The following is a 21,219-nucleotide window of genomic DNA, read 5'->3' as shown; positions in this document are numbered from 1 at the left end:
CTCCAATCCGGAATCCATATCCAGATACAGCCATAATCCTTTGGAAAAACAGCGGCGAATGTCAAATAAGTTGGCCGGTTTCAACCCACGCCAAGCACGACAAATACCAACGGCTATTCAAGTCATGCTTTACGGGAGATTGTTCTCAATAGCTCAGCCCCGCCAAGCAACACAGCAGCTACTAGTGACCTTGACAGCAATGCCAGTCGTTCTAGTTACCTGATGGCAGGAGCAGTTGGCGGAATGTTTACTGTAGTAACTTTTAATCATTCTCCAGTAAATATTTCCATAAACTTTCAGTCCAGCGTTGACACCAACGAGCGACTCCCTGCGATGAAAGAAAAACCGTTAAAATTGTGACTTTTAACTGAACTGTTTTTCGCCAGAGTTTACCGAGAAATTCCAGTCTTAATCATTATATTTTGAATACACTTTTTTTTTCAACTGTAAAGCACTTACCGGTTTTTTGTAGATCTTGCTTTGATACCGGAACGCTTGAAATTTTCATTTCGCTTGAGGATTTGACCATTCAGTTGTTGATTGTCGGCGCCACATTCTGCCAAGTGAAGTGGTAGCAGGCAAATCTCTGTCTTAAATAACTCCGTATTGTGTACTTTTAGTTTTTTTACTGAAGATTATAAAATGTGAGGCACCGCTTTCTCCACGAGTTTGAAATAAAAGTGGTTTTCATTCTAAAAATATCTTGTTTCCTCTATTCGCTAGATATTGACACCTGACTTTGAAAGGGTTTCCATTGTTTGCGCACTGGCGTGGCGCACAAAAATACAAAACATCTGGTTTCGCCAAGTGATTTGGTGGCTTTAGCTATGTGATGCAAGAAAAATTCACGAGGTACAATTAAAATTGTCGACGGTTCAAACGTGAGCGACTTACCTTGCTTTCCATTCCGTTAACAATGACAGCTCTGACAGTTGACTTTAAAATGGATTTCTTAAACAAGGACCCTGACTATAAAAGGGATAGCTCCTCCCCCGTCTTGTAACTCAATCTTTGCTTCCATGGCTAATCGAAGATGGCTGATTAATGGAAGGTGAAGGGGGAAAAAGAGATTTGTACACGAAGACCGATATCCTTGTTTTGCTTCAATTGATTTCCACTTGAAAATGTTTTTATTGACGATTAAAAAGGGACGAATGGAGAAATACTGATCTTCATTTGCAAAACTCAAAAAATTAGGCTATCGCAATTTGAATTTCGCGCTCCTAACGGCTCCTCCTATCGCGAGATGGTCGTACTGGCCCTCTGACTCCCCTCCGTTTGCCTCAACTTCTTGAGCCGTCGATATCATTGACTAGAGGATCTCAGTACTGTGACATGCTCAGAGAGAGTGGTTTTCATGTACATATATGTACATTTGTGTACATGTAAGTAAATGTGTGTACGTGTATGACGTTGCGACATAACTCATCTTCCACTTCGAATTGATCCATTTTACGGTTGCTACGGTCGCGCACTAACTAGTCTTTAGCTTTAAATTTGCATTTTATTTTGCCATGGCGGATTTTCCATCAAAAAAAGCCAAAATAGCGGCGCGAGGTCTACGAGTCCGTTATACACTGGAGCTGGCGGTCGAACCCGGAATGGAAGAGCGATTGGAAAGCGTGAAGACAAGAATTCAGCGGTTGAAGGAACGCCTTCATTTAGCGAGTCGAACACCGATGGCAAATGTTATTTTGATGGAACGACTCTTAGACTTATTCGAATGGTCTGAACAAAGAGGTATGGTAAGTGAAAGTCACTCTTTGTTTACATCTTGCTCGTTCGCTCAGGCTTCTCATCTCGCCAGCGACGCGGCCACCCAAACCGACATAAACGGGTCCAATTTTTTTATCGCACGTTTTGAGTTATGCGGAGAAAAAGCCTCAAAAAAGGTGCGCGTACGGTATAAAAACAAACAATAACATTGCCGTTTTAATTTCTTGTTTTCTTATTTTTATTCTGTTATGCGATTCAAGAAAAAATTCACTACCTGACTCGTGAATTCCACGTTAAATTTCACTTGAAAAATCGATATCAGATCAAGAATTTCTCCAGAGAAATGCTTGATCTGAAAATCACTGGAGAAATTATTTATGTTAAAAAAAAGAAAGTTTTGATATCTTCCTACTAAAAGTCAACTGTCAAGGACCTAGAATTAAACAAACAACCATCAAAATCGAGAACGATTCATCGTAAATTGTCAAAGTTAATATCGTCTCCCCACCCCCCCCCCCATTCTTAAGTAGAACACTTTGATACAATTTGTCACCTAAAGAAAAACTCGGTAAAATATTTCCATTTGAACTACAAAGACGATAGGATTCCACAGAACTTGGTTGTCTATGAAGATGCAAAGTAATAAAGTTTACCCAAGTCAATTACGGGTCAAGCAATCATAAATCCTTAGGAAAAACTAAGGCGATGTCAACAGGTATCCGGAAAGGATAAGATATCCTTATCCGGAAATCGGATACTTTGGAAATGAATACTGCTCTTAAAGGCTCCAAGTTTAGTATCAATATTGCTTTTTAACCTGTCAAAGATTCGATCTACAAGATCGGCGATAACTTCTGAACCGTAAGAGCTTCTCCGCGGGATTATTCGAATGTGCTCAACTCCAGATGTATCGCCAGCAGCTGGGTTCACATTACAAGGGTAGTAATTATCGTAACCGTATGCGCTATCTTAATTCTGCAAACTTGGGGTGAACACTCTTGCACATGACCTCTTCATCTACTTGGTCAAATTACAAATAATTGCTCATTATTAGAATGTGTAATAAATTCTCGTCAGGAAATATAAGAAAATACTCTTGCATAAATGTGCCCTCCGACCAAAGGAAAATCTATATTCTAGATACATGTAGGCCTGAAATAAAATTCACTGTAGTTTCAGTACTTTCCGGACTGATATATCAAGGAGATATCATACAAAAGTTAACAGAAAAATCATTCTTGCTGCAAATGTTTCTTTTTTAGGCTAGAATTGAATCTCGATTCCTGGCTTGATACACGAATATGCGATAGACCGTCAAACAAAGAATCTTTCTCTTTTTCTTTTTTATCCTATTCTTTGGAGCGTTCTTATATCAAAGCGGAGAACTGGAATCTATACTTGAAGAAATTACCAAAGTATTGTGCGAATAAAGTGTAGTACACTGCGGTTAAATTGAAGAGCGTTTACTCGCGTCTGTTACACACTTACTCTTAACCAAAACACGAACTGCATATCCTAGAATAGATTAAATACATGCGATATATATGCATGCAAATCCGTAGGTCCTGAGTGTATTACAAGTTGTTGCTTACTGTTGCTCGCGGATCGTGATTACTTTATCGAGAATTACGATCTAGACTCTACGAAATGTCACAACAAAAATATATTATCAACACACCGACTCTGTGATGTATTCACAGGTTCTACCTGATCTAGCTTCAGTCATCGTTACCACGCGCTGGTCTTTGGCTGGCCCATAATGACATTTGCAAATTAATTGACAAAATTACAAAAGATGAAATAAACAATTTTTAAAAATCGAGTTTCCAGATGGGATTTGAACCCACGACCCTCCGTGATCTAGTCGGATGCTCTAACCACTGAGCTACAGGAGACTCTATGGTGAGCAAGGGTCAATTGCGGCTGTGTAGCCGCGTGATGCGGTTCCAGTCAATACCCACTAATTGACCCTTGCTCACCATAGAGTCTCCTGTAGCTCAATGGTTAGAGCATCCGACTAGATCACGGAGGGTCGTGGGTTCAAATCCCATCTGGAAACTCGATTTTTAAAAATTACAAAAATTGCGAAAAAATTATCTCTCCTTACAATTCATAATGGCAAAGAAAAAGCTTCCTTTCCAAAAGGTTAGGCTTTTAATTTTGCATTACTGCGCAGCACCTTATTACGAAAAATTGATACACTGTTTCAAATGCTCCTTGACAAAACGACTGTGTTCTCAGTTCATTTCTTAATGGTAAAGGAAATGCCACCAAAGAAAGTACGAACGCCCTGTGGATTCTCAAAAATAGGATTGGCCGATGGCTAATACATGTTACATGGATGGATGTCTGATATATCGGCTCCGCGCGATCAACGAAATGTAATAATGCAGTGGACACCTTTGGCTCAAAATATGAATCTCTTGCAGTATCAGTAGCTTTGCTTCTTACCCAAAACATTTCTCACCACTTGAAGGTATTGAGGATAACGAGAATGCATTTATATCAGCAATGCAGCTGAACGCTCGTTACACAAACTAACTGCCATCATTTGTTGACAGGGTCTTGGACAACAACCAGTTGGAGGACTTACCAAAAGAGATATTCATGAACAATACCAACCTACAGGACCTGTGAGTCAAAAATGAAGCCTATTCCTCCTAATTTTAATCCTACAGGCAATGTAAAAGGACAATGCACAGGAAAAACGAAAGTGTTGAAGAGATAGTTGTAACAGTTACTACACTGAAATGATCAGACATATTCACCAAAATTAAAAAAAGAGATTACTATTGTTTAAAATAGAATATTGATAGATAAGGATAAGGTCACACTTTGCAGTCTTCAATCAGACCATCCTTATGATACATGTATATCAACCCAGTCCACAGAGTCTTAGCCTAGTTACCCTTCGAGTTTTAGGTTGGGAGGAAGGAGGCGGGATATGGAAAGTTGCGCAGCCACTGGAGGCTTATTTCTTTCATCCTAGGGGGGAGGAAACTCGTCCACTTCCGCTTGATTCTGCCGGCGTAAACTCCCTAGCGTCCTTTACGCGATAAAAAGCTTTACGGGTTACCAGGCTAAGAAATGAAATGAATGATAATCTTCTTTCTGCTGTGGATTCAAAGTATTTTTTAGGGAGCATGGGCGGAAGGTTGAAAGGAAAAGAGGCTGTAGCCCAATATCCCTACCAATAAAAAATGAATTACGCTAACGAATAACGCTTCAGATATATTGTGACGAAATATATACGTAAGAACTATTTGAGACTTTAAATTCTACAAGAACAAAGGTGACTATGGTAAAAAGAGAATCAATTTAAATCAATTAAACCTATCTGAGACTCGCATGAGAAGAATATAATTAGTAATATAAGAGATATTCTTTAATAATATTTTCATTTCTCAACTTAAAGTCAGCCTAGGTACATATAATCAGGAACAATGACACTTCCAGTGTATATATCTAGTAGAATATCATCAAATGTTACAACTTTCATATTATATTAGAGCCATGATACCGCGTGGAATATTTTGTTTTGGTTACAATGCGAACAATTTTTAGAATAATATTTCCTTACTTGCTTAAAAAAATATTTAAAGTGATGACCGAAAAAAATACAGCGTGAGAAGATTAGTTGTTTTTGGTATCGGAGTTTTCAGAGGACACGGAAAAAAAGATAACCAATCATTTGGCTCGAGAAACTCGTATGGGGTGGAGGAGGGGAGTTTTGCGGTTGGCAGAGCAGAAAAAGGTGACTTGTTTTCCAAAAATAATGCAACATAGTGGCCCCGATAATGCTTGGGCAAAAGAAACGATAGTAGGCAATAGGAAAGCTTCTTGATTACACTTTTTTCAGACTCTTAACTTACAGTGTAAGAAGAACTTGGTTACCCTGTTTCCTTTTATTATAAGTCGTTTTGTTGTATTCCAAGCCTTTTACTTTTAAGTTTTAATTTTGCGCGGTGCGATAGAAACATTCAACCTATTAAAAAGGTGTTTGATATTGAACCAGAAATATTTTGTTTAGATTCAGGCGTGAATTTAAAGAAAATTGTTTGGAGTCTTTCTTAATATTGGTGTAAGAGGAACAAGTCAAATCCCACCTTCAAAACAGACATTTGAATGCGTGGGTTATATCGGATATTTCATGTATATCATTGCTTATGTCCCAATAAAGCCGCACTAAAATATAGACTAAGAAACTTCCTCTAAAACATGCATTGTAATCGTTCGCAAAAATGGATTATCAAAGAATAATTTGTAAGGGAATTTGTTAGACCCTTCTCCTCTTCTTTAAGTAGTCTCTTTATCAAGTCAAGAATGTTCTATGTAGTTCAGTGTTCAAGGCTGTGTTTCAGACTTCTACTGTTTATTCTTCTTTACACGAACGAACGAATGAAAAAAACAAACAAACAAACAACCAAATAAAAAAACACAAAAAGCAAAAAACAAAAAACAACCTGGTGACACCTATAGTGACAATTCATTTTAAATGAGCCAGTCAATTAAACTTACAGTGCAATCACGGTAAACATTGTCACGGTCTACGCGAAATTTAGAAATTTTGTTGATCTAAAAAAAAATGTTCAAGACTTTGGAGGTACGAATCCAGTGCACTAGTCCTTCCTAAATCCAGACCCCATATGCTAGTGTCTCTGAACCACGTTTCTTTATCTCAATTAAGTAACAAAATACCAGTGGTGAACACCTCAGCTCTTTTCTCTGCACATTATCAAAAAATACAGGACGGTGTTAGATAACTCACGAACCCCCACGGATTCTCTAAGACCTTTATAGAGGACATCCGGTTCCTTATAACCGTACTTGAATTTTATCATTTACTGTTGTTTATATTTCTGTTAAACTGGATTAAGGAATGCGCTAGAGTTAGAGTGCAATAGGGTCTGGTGTGTTATTTCCATTTTGTCCTTTTTCGAAGTCTTTTAGTTGAAAATTGTTGAAATCTAATAGAAATATTTTGTGGATGAGAAAAGTGTACAACATTGAACAGGGAGAAGCTCCTTTTTTTCAGAAATTTGAGGTGATAACTTCGGATATAAATACAAAGAAAGTAATAAAAATTTAATAGCATCATTCTAAACAAACTTTTACATGGTGAGCGCCGGACTTTGGCCGAATTTGTTCGTAGATCAAATTAAACTTAATTACTTAAGAGCGGCGCTCCGTAAATAGCGCCTGGAGGTGTGCAATATGAAAAAATTGAAAATCCCCTAGCTTTGGCAGAATATACGTCTGGATGAATTCTTTTTAGACAAAAAACTTTAAGTTCCATGGCATTTTGATTTTACGCGAACGGCGGTAAAATCGATTTGGTGGCACTCGTGTCAGCTTCACTAGGTCTAGTTAACCAACAACTTGAACGTCGGTGGAGAATAAACGAAACGATAAATGTGACCAACGATTTTCTCAATGGAAAGAACACGTATTTACAAACGTCCGTCGCGAACTAAGTTTTTGGGCAATTTTTGTTTTTTTTCATTATTCCACTCATTTAGGTGGACAAAGAAATGGCAAAATTGAGAGGGTCAAATCGCACCTTGGTACATGGCATGGGGTTATACCAAGTTAATCCAGCGAAGGACAAGGCTTCTTATTCACAAAAATCCAATACAATTTTTGGGCTACTCAGGACTACAAAATTTTAGGACCCCAAATAAAACTGACACAGAGGTCAAAATACGCTATTCCTTGTCACGCAATTGGAAGTGAAAAATCAACAATGCGCACGTTGAAAAGACACCAGGCCGTTTTGGGGCGAAAAATCGTTTCTACACTGGATAGAAAGCTAATTTAGTTCAACTTTCGTCGTTTCTGTTGCTCAGGTTACCTGATATTCAAAATGTTAGCGGTTAGTTTACAAACAAAACAAGCCAAAATGCAAAAGCGTCCTGTACGATACGGATACAATTTGAAACTGGTAACAAACCATAAAATCAATATATTTGCCATATTTACACTTTAATATGAGTATTGTTAATGAATTTGAACATACCATGCATTAGCGCCAAACATAGATTGCGCATTCGCTTCACGAAATGCTGTCGTGAACTGCCTTCTGCTTCTCTCGGATTACACGACATGCGGACCCTCATGTCCTGGGCCACAATTGCAAAGCACACGTCAGTTACCCCAAACACTTGCATTCTTTCCTCATAATTCTTGCTCACTTTTACCAAATGTTAATTTTTCATGCGCGTTATTTATAGTCATTTTTTATGGCCATTTTTTTATCCTCTCTCTTTTTTTTGTTCAAACTGATGGGTTCAGAGAGGGATTCAGTCTTTCCCGACACTGACTTTTATTATGGAGAATTCTAAGACATCCTCTTGTTTGACAAAAAGCAGTCTCTTCTTCAAGAAAGACAGAAGACATCGTTTAAGAAGAGAAGTTGCATCCATTGCCAACAAACACGCCGATCTTTTTTTCCTTTTAAGTTGAAGGATGCTTGAGTACTTTTCAGCACCACTGCAAAGTGTTGCGTCCTATACAGTACGGCAAGTGCATATTTAAATAGGAAAGGCACTCGCTTCTCAACAAGGCAAAGATGCCTTTGAAAAACATCAGGAAGGACCAAGTGCACAGACCTATATTGCCACTTCTGAGATTGCAGAGTAAAGAATTTAGGCGTTACCGTAGAGCTGGGCATTACGGTCTTCGAGAAAGGCTTCCCATTTTATTGCTAAGCAGAAGGCCTTCCTAGAAGACAAATTTAAAATAGAACACACTGGAATCATAGCAGATCGAGCAGAGTTTGCTCAGGATATGAGGCATGGAAATCATGAATATGAAGCCGCAGATCAGTCATTGTAGATGAATTCCTAGCACCCAAGCAAATGATGGTCAGTTGCCCAGGGTTTTCGTCCCGCGACTCTGATGCGCGCTGGCGCAGAAATTGCCAGCGGCAGTTGACACGAAAATTAAAGACCTCTTCAAAAGTGGCGGCAAATAATGACGGCGCGAACACATTAAACAATGTTTAAGGCATTTCGGCATGGAGGATGAACCAGAGAGAGAAGACCGGTTTTGGAATACCAAGGTGAAGTTTTCTGCGGAGAAACAAGGCTTAAAGAGGGTTCGTTTTGCAGAAAATAAACCCAACTATGGGATGAGAGAACAAGAATGGTGAGAAAATCACGCTCAGTTTCCAAAGGCTCGACACAGCAGAGAAATTTGGTCTCCGGCGAGATTTAAGGGAGAGAAGTTTCTCAAGAAGCGGCACTTGGAGAAATTTCCTGAGGATGGTCGCGTGCTTCAAAGTTACAGCGTCGAGTCAATTATTGTTGTCACGCAAACTACGCCGCTTCAATTTATTTATTCAGTAAAACATCAAAGGGTAACAACCTCATTTTACATGTAGCGCTATGATCGAGGATTTGCAAAGGACTCAAATTTACAAAAGCTATTGAATTTGAATACGATCTAGCATGACAGTTAATTAGGTAAGTTTTTGGGCAGTTTTTGTTTTTTTTTTTCACTATTCCACTCATTTAGGCGGACAAAGAAACGGCTAAATTGAGTTGATCAAATCGCACCTTGGTACATGGCATGGGGTTATGCCAAGTTAATCCAGCGAGGGACAACGCTTCTTATTCACAAAAATCCAATAGAATTTTTGGGCTACTCAAGACTACGAAATTTTAGGACCCCAAATAAAATTGATACGGCGGTCAAAATACGCCATCATTTGTCACGCAATTGTAGGTGAAAAATCAACAATTCGCGCGTTGAAAAGACACCAGGCCGTTTGGGGGCGAAAATAGTTTTTACACTCGATAGAAAGCTAATTTAGTTCAACTTTCATCGTTTCTGTTGGTCAGGTTACCTGATATTCAAAATGTTAGCGGTTATTTTACAAACAAAACAAGCCAAAGTGCAGAAGTGCAAAAGCGTCCTGTACGATACGGATACAATTTGAAACTGGTAACGAACCGTAAAATTAATATGTTTGCCATATTTACAATCTAATTTTAGTATTGTCAATGAGTTTGTACATACCATGCATTAGCGCCAAACATAGATTGCGCATTCGCTTCACGAAATGTTGTCGTGAACTGCCTTCTGCTTCTCTCGGATTACACGACATGCGGACCCTCATGTCCTGGGCCACAATTGCAAAGCAAACGTCAGTTATCACAAACACTGGCATTCTTTCCTTATAATTCTTGCTCACTTTTACCAAATGTTAATTTCTCACGCGCGTTATTTATAGTCCCTTTTTATGGCCATACTTTTATCCTCTCTTTTTTTTTTTTGTTCAAACTGATGGGTTCAGAGAGGGATTCAGTCTTTCCCGACAATTATTTTTCTTTTGGAGAATTCTAAGACATCCTTTTGTTTGACAAAAAGCAGTCTCCTCTTCAAGAAAAGACAGAAGACATGGTTTAAGAAGAGAAGTTGCATCCATTGCCAACAAACACGCCGATCTTTTTTTCTTTTTAAGTTGAAGGATGCGTGAGTACTTTTTAGCACCACTGCAAAGTGTTGCGGCGTTTACAGTACGGCAAGTGCATATTTACAGAGGAAAGGCACTCACTTCTCGACAAGGCAAAGACGCCTTTGAAAAACATTAAGAAGGATCTAGTGCACAGAACTATATTGCCACTTCTGAAATTGCAGAGTAAAGAATTCAGGCGTTACCGCAGAGCTGGGCATTGCGATCTTCGAGAAAGGCTTCCCATTTTAGTGCTAAGCAGTAGGCCTTCCTACAAGACAAATTTAAAATAGGAGAAAACAGTGGAATCATAGCAGATCCGGCAGAGGTGGTTCAGGATATGGGGCATGGAAATCATAAATATTGAAGCGCAGATCAGTCATTGTAGATGAATTCCTAGCACCCAAGCAAATGATGGTCAGTTGCCCAGGGTATTCCTCTCGCAGCTCTGATGCGCGCTGGCGCAGAAATCGTCAGCGGCAGTTGGCACGAAAAGTAAGGGCCTCTTCAAAAGCGGCGGCAAATAATGACAGCGCGAACATATCAGACAAACTATGATTGAGGCATTTAGGGTTGGAGGACAAAACAGAGAGAGGAGACCGGTTTTGGAATACCAAGATGAAGATTTCTGCGGAGAAAAAATGCGTAAGGAAAGTTCGTTTTGCAGAAAATAAGCCCAACTATGGGATGAGAGACCAAGAATGGTGAGAAACTCACGCTAAGTTTCCAATGGCTCGACACAGCAGACAAATTTGGTCTCCGGCGAGATTTAAGGGACGAATTTTCTCAAGAAGCGGCACTTCGAGAAATTTCCCTTGGATAGTCGCGTGCTTCAAAGCTACAGCGGCGGGTCAATTATTGTTGTCACGCAAACTACGTCGCTTCAAATAATTTATTCAGTGAAACATGAAAGGGTAACAACCTCATTTTACGTGCTGCGCTATGATCAAGAAGGATTTGGAAAAGACTCAAATTTACAAAAGCTATTGAATTTGAGTACGATCTAGCTTGACAGTTACTTAGGTAACAGCAAGACTTGCTAATGTTTGGTAAGACCTTGTCACGAAACTTTCATATAGCAAAAGAATTACAACCCTGAATGTAATCTGAAACAAAGTTCTGAAGGAAATATGTTTATTGGTACAAGTATATATTTTAAAATTTAATCTTTATATCTTGTAGAAAGAAATACACTGGAGTAAATAAATAGAAGTATGGTTTTACCTAAACATAACAGCTAAAAGCTTGTTAATTATTTGACTAACAGTATGTCTGATTCATCTATGCAATTATCCTATCAGTATAGAGAATTATACTCCTTTTAAATACAAATTTCATTTATCTATGAAGACTTCATCCCGGTCTTAAAACTGTAACGTTTAATAAACCTCCTTTAATACAATTAGCGATGGCGACACTACATCATCACAACAAGATGGCCGACCCGATTTTCCCGCTCCCTTCCTTTTGTCCTGGGGCGAGACTAACCTCGTTTCCTAGCAACGTTACAAAACTATCAAGCTGCAACCTTTTGTAGCTTTTATTTAAGAGAAATCCATTACTAAAATAAATGCATGGTGTCAACATAACAAGCAAACTGCCGAGTCATTAGTTATTAACCCTTTGACCCCCAACAGTGACCAGCAGCTAATTTCTTCTTAAAATATTAAACCAAATTAAACATAAAGTCACAAGAAAGAAGGAAACAATTACTAACTAAAGAAGCTCTTGATTGTTAAACAAATTCTTCTTGTCAGCACCTTGGAAAAGGTATGGAGAATATTCATACTGTTGTTAGCATGTAAAAGGTTTAGTGGTCAAACCTTTATGTACAAAATTCTGTAAATATATTAGAGCAGAAACCCTGCCTCTAAAATGAAAGTCAGTTAAAAAAAAATGGGTTTATAAAGTTTTCTATGTAATATATCAGTGCATACCAAGTGATATCAGTGACAACAGTACTTTTGTATTCCGACAGGTTTAACCTGTCTAGCAAACATAGCTAATTTAAACAATTCTGCACCAATCTTAAAATATTTTTCTTATATAGTAGGCATACTACTCACATTACTGGTATACAGAATTTGTTGAGAGCTTAGTTATCATTCTCATAGTAAGTGTGCCTTATCATGCACCAACTTGACCAAGAAAAATACACTTCACATCAAATATTTTGGGAGATTTAAACTGTTGATTAAAAAATAATTCAACTACCCTTCCCAAACCAATGCACCTTCAAGGCGCTTAACTAGAATTTCCTTATTACCTGCAGTGCTTAATCCTCTACTTTGTAAAGCTTCCTTTAAACCAGGTACTGTCATCAAAGTTGGATTGATAGCTACACTTCTTACCTCAGAGGCATTGCAGAACTTTAGATGAGACCACAGTGATAAGTTATCAGCAAAGCGAGTATTGCACTGTTTACAGACAATGGGTTTTAGTGCACACAACACTGATTCTGTCGCGCCTCTGCTGCTTGCACAAGTCACCAGGTCAATACTAGACAAACAAACTTGACAACTGAGCAAATCATTTTCTTTATTTCCACCACAATTGCAAACATTTGGTTGGTAACAGTGTGGAGGAGAACATCATTGGTAGTGTGAGGTATAAGAAGAGGGCATTGGTTGATGTTCTGGGAGGTAAAATGAGTGAACATAATTACTTCGCATTACTTGCCACCATTTACCAGTGGTGGTGCTTACATTTGACTGGTTAGTTAAGGTCAAATCTTCCCTCACTCCAGAATGTTTGGCCTCTTTAGCCTGCAAAGAGACAATGCCATAACCCACCCTATACCTTGTAAACACGAAATTTGCATGATAGGGAATGACATATCCAACTGTCCATGTTGTGACATTAACACAACAAATGTACCAAACTCATGGGGTACACTCTAACTCACGTACTCGAAAATTGTCCTTAACAAATCCTGTATTATTCTCCTCCTAGTTTTCACAATGTCTCTCTTAATTTCTGCTCTCACACACAAAAACTAATTTATCATCTCCCACGCGTCTCCTGTTACAACCTCGTGATCTAGCCTACACGTGCTTATGCAACTTTCGCATTACATCACCGCTGAAAGCATCTCCTGTGTGCTTATGCAACTTCTGTTCAACTGGATGAAAAAAGTAAAGACACCAAGTTAAAATACATACTACACATTTCTTCCATCTCTGCAACCTGGGCAGAATTGGTCTCTATTCTATTAAAAAGTCCCCCTGCATTCTTCAGATACTCACCTATGATAATGGTAATATCAAGCCAATGCAATGGCTTGATTGCCAATAAGCCTAACTGGTAACTTGATATACCTGTTCTAGCTTCATCACTAAAATGTTCTTTTACTCTTGAAGTCCAGTATCCTAGTTCACACACCCCCCCCCCCTCCCCCTCCCTACCTGATGTATGCCTTACATGAGGAAAACTTCTCTTCTGCAGGTATTGCTTTAGGTCCACCTCTGATTTCTGTAACATCCCCTGCTTCCTAGCACGCTCCCCAACACTGTCTGTACCAGAAACCCTCAAAAGAGTCTCTATTCCCTATAGGTGCTCCCAGAACAGAAACAAAATGATGAAACTTTCCTCTTCCCACTGCCTCTAAGTACAGGAGATCAATATAATGTTGCCAGGCATTGATCTTCCAATGCATGGGTTCTGGCCTTAACCTGTCTGGAAAATGCCCAATCCTAGGAAGCCCAAACTGTTGGATGCCATTTTCAGCTGTGAACTGTAACTTCTGGAATTTCTATTTTTTTTCTGAAAGGTTTGGGGGAAGAGAGGCAAGAAAATTGTTTACCTTATCAGTATTAGAGGTTCTCATATCCTTAGTGCAAGGTTTTCAGGTGTCATCTTTACCCACTCCAAAACTACCCCCATAGTGTTCATGTTTCCTTTATGAACATTTGCATTTGGAGAAAAATATGTAGCTGCCTGGTCGAGTTCATTAGCAGCCCAGCTCTGCCAGGACATGCCTGCTCCTGGCTGAAATTCAACAGTGCACCCTTTATCACAAACAGTTAAAACATTACCTTCAAACATTTTCATCTCTTCAGTGAGCTGCTTCCAGAGGTCATGCATTATTTGATCTTTCTCTTTTACACTTACACCTGATCACCAAAGTTCCAGCATACCATACTTCCAATTGACATTGTCAGGCCATTTGTTTCAGGAGCTCCATCATCTGAGAACTGAAAAATTAAATAATTTTCATTTTCATTGAACCAGACAAGTTTACAAGAAAGATGGGGAACTCTCATGTGCAAATCAATAATCATAAACACCAGGCCAGTGACTGTGCGAGAAACATCTGATGCCCCTGGGATCTGTGTGACATGACCAATGTCTAAACTTTTAAGAAACTTGTCAACATTATCATCTGAGAAACTGAGCTTGGGTAACCTTAAGTCAACTCCAAGACATTTAATGTTATGTACCAGCTAGACTTCTTTTTCAGTATTAAAAAGTCAACTTTGTGTTTTACAGACAAGATTTATATATTGAAGTGGCACAGACTGTTTCAGTACATCTTCTGAATATTGATAATCATTAATGGCTCTCTCAGAAATACCCTGAAGAAATCAGCCCCTCATAGACTACTTTCATAAATGGTTGCCAGATTAATATTCTTTCGTTTAAATTTAAATTAGCCTTTGTGGCCTCGTTCTCCAGTACAAAATTCAAAAGAATACATTATCTCAAGCGAGGCCAGAAAGGCTAATTTAAATTTAAACAAAAGAATATTAATCCGGCAGCCATTTATGAAAGTGGTCACTGGTTTTGTAGCTTGCATTGGCAGCCAAAAAATCCCATGCCCCATCCAATAGCGTATCTATTGTAGAGGAGTCGTTTCGTGGAGCAGTCAGTCGAAAACCCTGATTTTTCTTTCTTCTGCCATGGAAGTGAAAGGCCATAACCACTCAATATATATAAAAAAAAAAGGTTGGGAAGCTTTATCCAATGTGGAATAAACAACTGAAAAAAGCTCTTTAGTATAGAGAAGCGCACATAGAATCTCGTGCGACGTCGTTAAAATTATAAGACCTATTAAAGATCTCTAAAGAAGTGTAGGCTCTGGAAAGACCCTCTTTACCAGGCCAGAAAAGTGGAGCTTGGGGACCAAGTAAATGCAGCGTGGGAAAAGATGCCCAATTGTGTTATAAAAGACGTGAGGTCAAGGTTTCCTAACCCTCCAGGCATCCTTACATGGGGCATACAAGGGAATAAGCAAATTCTCATACAAATGCCCATGTCAAGGAGAGCAATTATAAATAACAATTGAATATTAGTTCATAAAACATACACAGTCATCAATAAAACTGCATGGAAAGTCCCGCGACTAATACCTAATACTTATGAATGCTTCACTACTTAGTACCAGCAGTTGCTGTAATTATTCTTCCCTGGTTACCTCACACCTTTTAGAAGACATTTGGGCTCACATTTATTTAGTTATCACAGGAAGTCAGAATCCCTGGTAAGCAGAATGGACATTAGTTATTTAGATAAAAAAAGGTACACCAGATGGTTTCCCTAAATTTGAATGTTTTTGCAGTAAGCACCCTGATCTCTGCCGGACGATTCGGATGCCTGGCATGTTGGTACATCTGCTGGGACAATACTTCTCTATTCACATTTTCATTCTGCAAGAGAAACAAGTCAATAAGAAAGAGTAAGCATAGCATTCAAAAAGTGCCAAAGCAATTGTGCAGAATTAACAACAGCATAAGTCTTTTACCCAATCAAGAAAGCCTAGTTCCATGTGCATGTTGTACGTGTCATCCTCATAATAGATCCCCTTAGCAGCATAAATGAGCATCACTGAATGGAGAGATTCAATCCAGTATGTTTCCCTACACTGCAGAAGGTAACAGATTTTGAGTGGCTTTTTCTGTAACTGGAACATGCATTTTTTGCAACTCTTTCAAATCCTTTACTGCAACATGGTTAATTTGGAAAAGGCAAACTTTTTCATGCAGAAACAAAGACATACAGTGGCATGTGCCAATTAATTGCCCGCATGTAATCATAATTTATGCATCTCTATATATTGAGGTGCCCATAATGGCTTTCCTATATGCAGCTACAGCTTCAGGTTTAGGTAAAACCTTTTGCTCATTACGTAGCCATTCTGCTTGCACCATGACTTCGCATGGCAATTGACATGATTTCCCTGAGTCATAAATAAAGAAAATTATAGAAAAAACAAATTAATAGATCAGTATTAATAATAGTAAGTATAATGCTTCTGGTTTTCCATTTTTACAGAAAATTCTGTAATCTTTGAGTTCATGAATTATGCTATGTCTTGTTGGAATTACATAACACAATGTGTTCATAACAACAAAAATTAATAGTAATAAATTTGGTTTCGTGAAATCGTTCTTTTGAAGGAGTAACCTGAGAAAAACTATTTGTACCTTATGACTACTACGCATTCTCTCAATAAACAGTCATTCAAATTACCTGATAATGGTCAGCAACAATCAGCAGGTTAGCATGGAATTCTTGCTCACTGAGTGGACTGTTCTTCATGCAGAAGTTCACATGAGAAATAAATAAACAAACAAAAAAAAAGTAGAATTACTTTAGTCACACTATAAAAGATTTTCCTGTCCTCCATACTCATATTACATCAATGGTTTATATTATTGAGGATGCAAATGTATCATACCTTGGGTCTCAGTTAGAAAAGTCAGCAGCTCTTTCGTCATAGGGACTTCACTGCTCACTGCTGAAGTTTCACTAGTCTCCTTCGCAGCTGCTCGGGCCGGAGTCACGCAACGCTCCCCGTCCCCACGCCCTACTCCAGTTTACGACCCCTAAAACTTTTTTGGTTCTAAACAGAATCAGTAAAAATAAAAATAGTTTTTGGAAGAGCATTGAGTGTATCAAGGTTCAACATATCATGCAAAGATTTTAAAAGCATCTTAATAGAAAGAGGCCTACACCGTGATGTCTGCTGCTGATCTACTCGAATCATGCCTTGCATCTGTAATAACACACTACAGGAAGAAATGGTAGATATCAAAACATAACATTGAACACATTTCTGTACTCACAAATCTCTCAGGGTTTGCAATTTGATATCAGGTATTGTATGCTTAGATGTGCTAGTCAGCAGAACTTTGCAGAAGTCTACTAGATCCCATGCATCAAACTGACTGCTTGCAGAGATCCTGGCTTGCAGAAAGGAACAGTTACACAAAACAAAGACTGGTGTATAAGTATGTGGCCAAAGACAAATTAAAATTGAAACCAACTTGTACCTCTCCATTTGCAACATAACCAGGGGTGTTTTTCACTTCTTCCTGGGCAGCAGACATGGACTGATTGCAAACCCTATTCATAATGGTTGCATAACAATACTTTTTCAAGACTGTTGAAGTAATTTAAAAAAGAGGTATTTTAGAATTCAGGTAAGAGAGAAACCAAATAAGAAACTGCTCAGTCCATTTGAGGTATTTTGGTGGAGAGATCATCATTTGGCTTCCTGTAAACTGTTGTTGACTGCCATTTGCTTGCAAGAAGAAATACAACACGAGTTTAGGAGCATTAGAGAAGTGCATTAATAACCTGTGTCAAAGGTTTTTTCTCCCTCTGACCCAATGTTGGCTACTCGAGAGAAACTTGTGTACTGTGGCTCTGTCACGCCACAGGACAATACTCCATGAATCAATCTATGAAAAAGAGAGGCAGATAAGTGACCAGTTACAACAAAACTCAAGAATACTGAGAGAACGAATTTCAGAACATTTCCCGCTGAAAACGAAAAGGTACTTACCTCAAATTTACATAGTACTTTGGAGGAGATCCTTCCATAATAGAGGAGGAGAGCCACTTGAATGAATCTCCACATACACATGAAACTGTTCAGGACACAACATGACTTTGTCCATTGAAGATTAGTGAATCGCAATCGATGAGTTTTCCACAATAACAGCATACTGTGGAGAGAGTGTTACCAAAAAAAAGAATGCAAAGTTCGCAGAGCTCCCTCGCTGCAGAGATATATGGGGTCGTTCTCTGCTAAAGTCGCAGTGATCTACATTCTTTGTGGTGTATGTTCTGCATGTGGAGTGAAAATTGGAGAAACAGGATCAGAGAAAGGCAAAGAAATACGCGAAGATGGAGTGGAAGACGCTAAAGGAAAACAAAAGCGTGTGATAGATTGTGTAGAAACAAGAAAGGGGTCCGGACTAGCTGTGCTTCCAGTTGATGATAAGCTCAGTTGGCTCCATGCAAGTCCTTTCCTCTCCATTTTCTCCTCAAAAGCTAACAGAAGAGCCTCCATCAGCTCCACATTATGTGTACTTGAGGTCGCTTTTGTTAGATTTAACGCGCATTTTACCATTTTGACTCAGTCTTTAATGCCAAGACGTCTAGTCTGCTCTCTTGAGTTCGAGGAAGCTCTATGTTGAAAGAAAACTGAAGAGCTCGATCTGTTGGCCGCTTTTTCTTTGGCATAGAAGGGTTATTTCCGTCAGCCTTGACGCACAAATTCCACAATAAATATCCTTCAAGCAGCGACACCTAAGAATGTTGCCGAACAACCACTAGAGTTGTGAAATTCTGGCTGCTAATCGCACTTACTTGCGAACTTAATCATTCTTTAGATGTATTGTCACAGACAATATTGCGCATGCAGTATTTATGACGCCGCTAGTTTCAATTGGAATAATCTGAAGGCTCAGCCAACCGACGTGTACAAGGGGCTTGGGGATGTAAGCCGAAGTTACACGGCGCGAATTTTGAAAAGACAACTGTACGACTGCATAGTCGACCGTAGATCGCACTTTGAACGGCCGAGCGATGTGTTGGTGCCAAATAAAATCAAAATAAGCTAAATTCTGGGAATGAGAGTCAACAAGACTCAATATATTCTAATTTTTGACCCAAAATAATACTTTTAGTGTCTTCCATGCACACCGTTTCTCTTATGGTGGGACCGTTGGTCGCAATATTGCATGATTCTTTCATTTGAGCTGAAATCAAGGAGCGGAGCCAACCTTTTTATAGCGCGCCTTCGAGTTTGAATCTGCTGAAGCCGTGAACGCCTCGTCACGTGAACTCTAACTCTAAGATAGTAACGTGAGGAATTGACCTAGCAACGACCATCGTATTTATATAATTAATAAATAAATTAATTTATTGAACGAAGATTATTTTTACTACTTTATATCTGCAACGATTACAATATTTCCGTTTAAAAATTCTGAAAATTATTCCAATCTTTTTTTTTTTTTTTCTTTTTTTTTTTTTTCACACCAATATCTTTTAAGCACAATAGCTCACGAATAAAATAGATACCGGGATAGTACGAGAGTGCACGGTGTGCAAAATATGAAACATTTATGCATTTTTTTTCATTGTCTCCTTACTCGGAACTGGTCAGCTCAGACGACCACCACAAACCGTATAATATTATCCAAACTTTAATGATTATTCAATGTAAGAGAAGTACATTTGTAATTGGAAATCAGCAAACGCAAATTTAGTCTTAGTCTCATGGCAAAACTCAAGAAAACATAACTGGAAAGTTACTTCTGTGGCGGGTCGTAAAAACAGGTTTCTCACTTCAGGTTAGCAGATTCGGGTAAGCAAACAGATACAAAAATCGACTTCTCTCTCTTACTGATTCTTCTGAAAAACTGGTTTAAATCACGACAAGCTTACACTTTAAATCGTTGTGAGGAATTAATGTAAATCACGAGTTGTGTTGATTAAAATATATCTATCATGATAGGCAACGCCTATTTACTAAACGAAACATTCAGAATTTATCATAATTGTACACCGTCCCCCATTCAATTCTTCATTTTAAAAATCCCTGTGGTATTTAGTAAATAAACCCCTTCGGGCGGCTGGTATGTCGGCTGATAATGTCCGCGACTGAGAGATTGTCCGAAAAATGAAAATTTAGCCGAGAAGCGAAACTTCGAGGGCAAATATGAAATTTTGAGGATAATCTCTCAGCCAACGACATTATCAGCCGACATAGCAGAAAGTCAGAACGGGGTTTATCTATTTCATAACCTTCCCATGATTAATTTTCATTAATTTTTGAGCAAGAGAGCGCAGGCGCGAGCCTGTGTTCACGTACGGTAATCCTCCGCAGCTTTTTAATCTCTTTCGCCATCTGATTCTGTGACTATGCTGACAGGAACTAAGAGATTGTTTGGATCTAACAATTGTCAAGGGTCTTCGACTCAGGCCTCAATGCATTTCTCCAGAGAAAGGATTGATCTAAAAATTACTGGAGAAATGATTTATGTTAAAAAACAGAAAGTTTTGATATCCTCCTAATAAAATTCAACCGTCAAGGACCTAGAATTAAACCATCAACCATTAAAATAGAGAACGATTCATCGTAAATTGTTAAAGCTAACGTCTTCTCCCCCTTAATTACAACTCTTTGATACATTCTGTCACCTAAAGAAAAACTCCGTGAAATATTTACATTTGTACTACAGAGACGAAAAGGATTCCACAGAACTTTGTTGTCTGTGAGGACGGAAAGTAATAAAGTTTACCTAAATCAATTACGGGTCAAGCAATCATAAATCCTAAGGGGAAAATAAGGCGATCTCCGCAGGTATCCGGAAAGGATACGATATCCTTATCCGGAAATGATACTTTCGAAAGGAATCTAAAGGCACCAAGTTTAGTATCAATATTGCTCTTTAACTTGACAAAGATTCGATCTACAAGATCGGTGATAAGTTCTAAACCGTAATAGCTTCTCCACGGGGTCATTCAAATGTGCTCACATCCAGATGTATCGCCAGCAGCTGGGTTCATTTTATAAGGGTAGGAATTATCGTAGCCGTATACACTATCTTAAATCTGCAAACCTGGGGTGAACACTGTTGCACATGACCTTTTTATCTACTTGATTAAATTACAACTCACTGTTAGAATGTGTAATAAATTCTCGTCAGGAAATATAAGAAAATACACTTGCATAAATGTGCCCTCCAACGAAAGGAAAATTTATATTGTAGATACATGTACGCCTGAATGAAATTCACTGTGTTTACTTTCCG

At 38.6% G+C, this 21,219-nt stretch overlaps 1 protein-coding gene, 1 long non-coding RNA gene and 1 pseudogene across 4 annotated transcripts in view; all 3 read right to left on the bottom strand.

Moving 5' to 3' along the window:
- LOC148737877 (uncharacterized) overlaps positions 1 to 21,219 on the bottom strand; it is a 103,092-nt gene that overhangs the window by 6,928 nt on the left and 74,945 nt on the right. The gene's annotated exons all lie outside the window — the stretch shown is intronic.
- On the bottom strand, positions 11,289 to 16,887 carry LOC148737882 (uncharacterized; annotated as a pseudogene). The gene is made up of 8 exons (XR_015996328.1): positions 16,848 to 16,887; positions 16,261 to 16,346; positions 15,912 to 16,031; positions 15,736 to 15,816; positions 14,308 to 14,364; positions 14,033 to 14,158; positions 13,576 to 13,717; positions 11,289 to 13,052 (listed from the first exon to the last, which is right to left on the bottom strand). The product of XR_015996328.1 is annotated as an uncharacterized LOC148737882 (transcript).
- Positions 16,854 to 18,782, bottom strand: LOC148737881 (uncharacterized). Of its 2 annotated transcripts, XM_088750420.1 has the most exons (5): positions 17,958 to 18,782; positions 17,750 to 17,853; positions 17,443 to 17,552; positions 17,123 to 17,178; positions 16,854 to 17,012 (listed from the first exon to the last, which is right to left on the bottom strand). In XM_088750420.1, the coding sequence occupies exons 1-5, from the start codon at positions 17,993 to 17,995 to the stop codon at positions 16,919 to 16,921; spliced, it is 402 nt and encodes a 133-aa protein (XP_088606546.1). In that variant the 5' UTR covers positions 17,996 to 18,782; the 3' UTR covers positions 16,854 to 16,918. The 2 variants fall into 2 exon arrangements, with proteins under 2 accessions (XP_088606546.1, XP_088606547.1); XM_088750421.1 differs by lacking the exon at positions 17,123 to 17,178.

The sequence above is a fragment of the Stylophora pistillata genome, chromosome 2 (assembly GCF_964205215.1).
Source record: "Stylophora pistillata chromosome 2, jaStyPist1.2, whole genome shotgun sequence".
NCBI lineage: Eukaryota > Metazoa > Cnidaria > Anthozoa > Scleractinia > Pocilloporidae > Stylophora > Stylophora pistillata.
This window is presented reverse-complemented; position numbering and strand designations above follow the sequence as displayed.

Excerpts from the sequence above, each read along its gene's own strand:
- LOC148737881 (XM_088750420.1), bottom strand. The coding sequence starts at position 17,995 with ATGGAAGGATCTCCTCCAAAGTACTATGTAAATTTGAG. Across the intron at positions 17,854-17,957 it reads AAGTACTATGTAAATTTGAG|ATTGATTCATGGAGTATTGT; the intron begins GTAAGTACCTTT and ends TCTTTTTCATAG. Across the intron at positions 17,013-17,122 it reads TCAGCAGCAGACATCACGGT|AACCAAAAAAGTTTTAGGGG; the intron begins GTAGGCCTCTTT and ends GATTCTGTTTAG.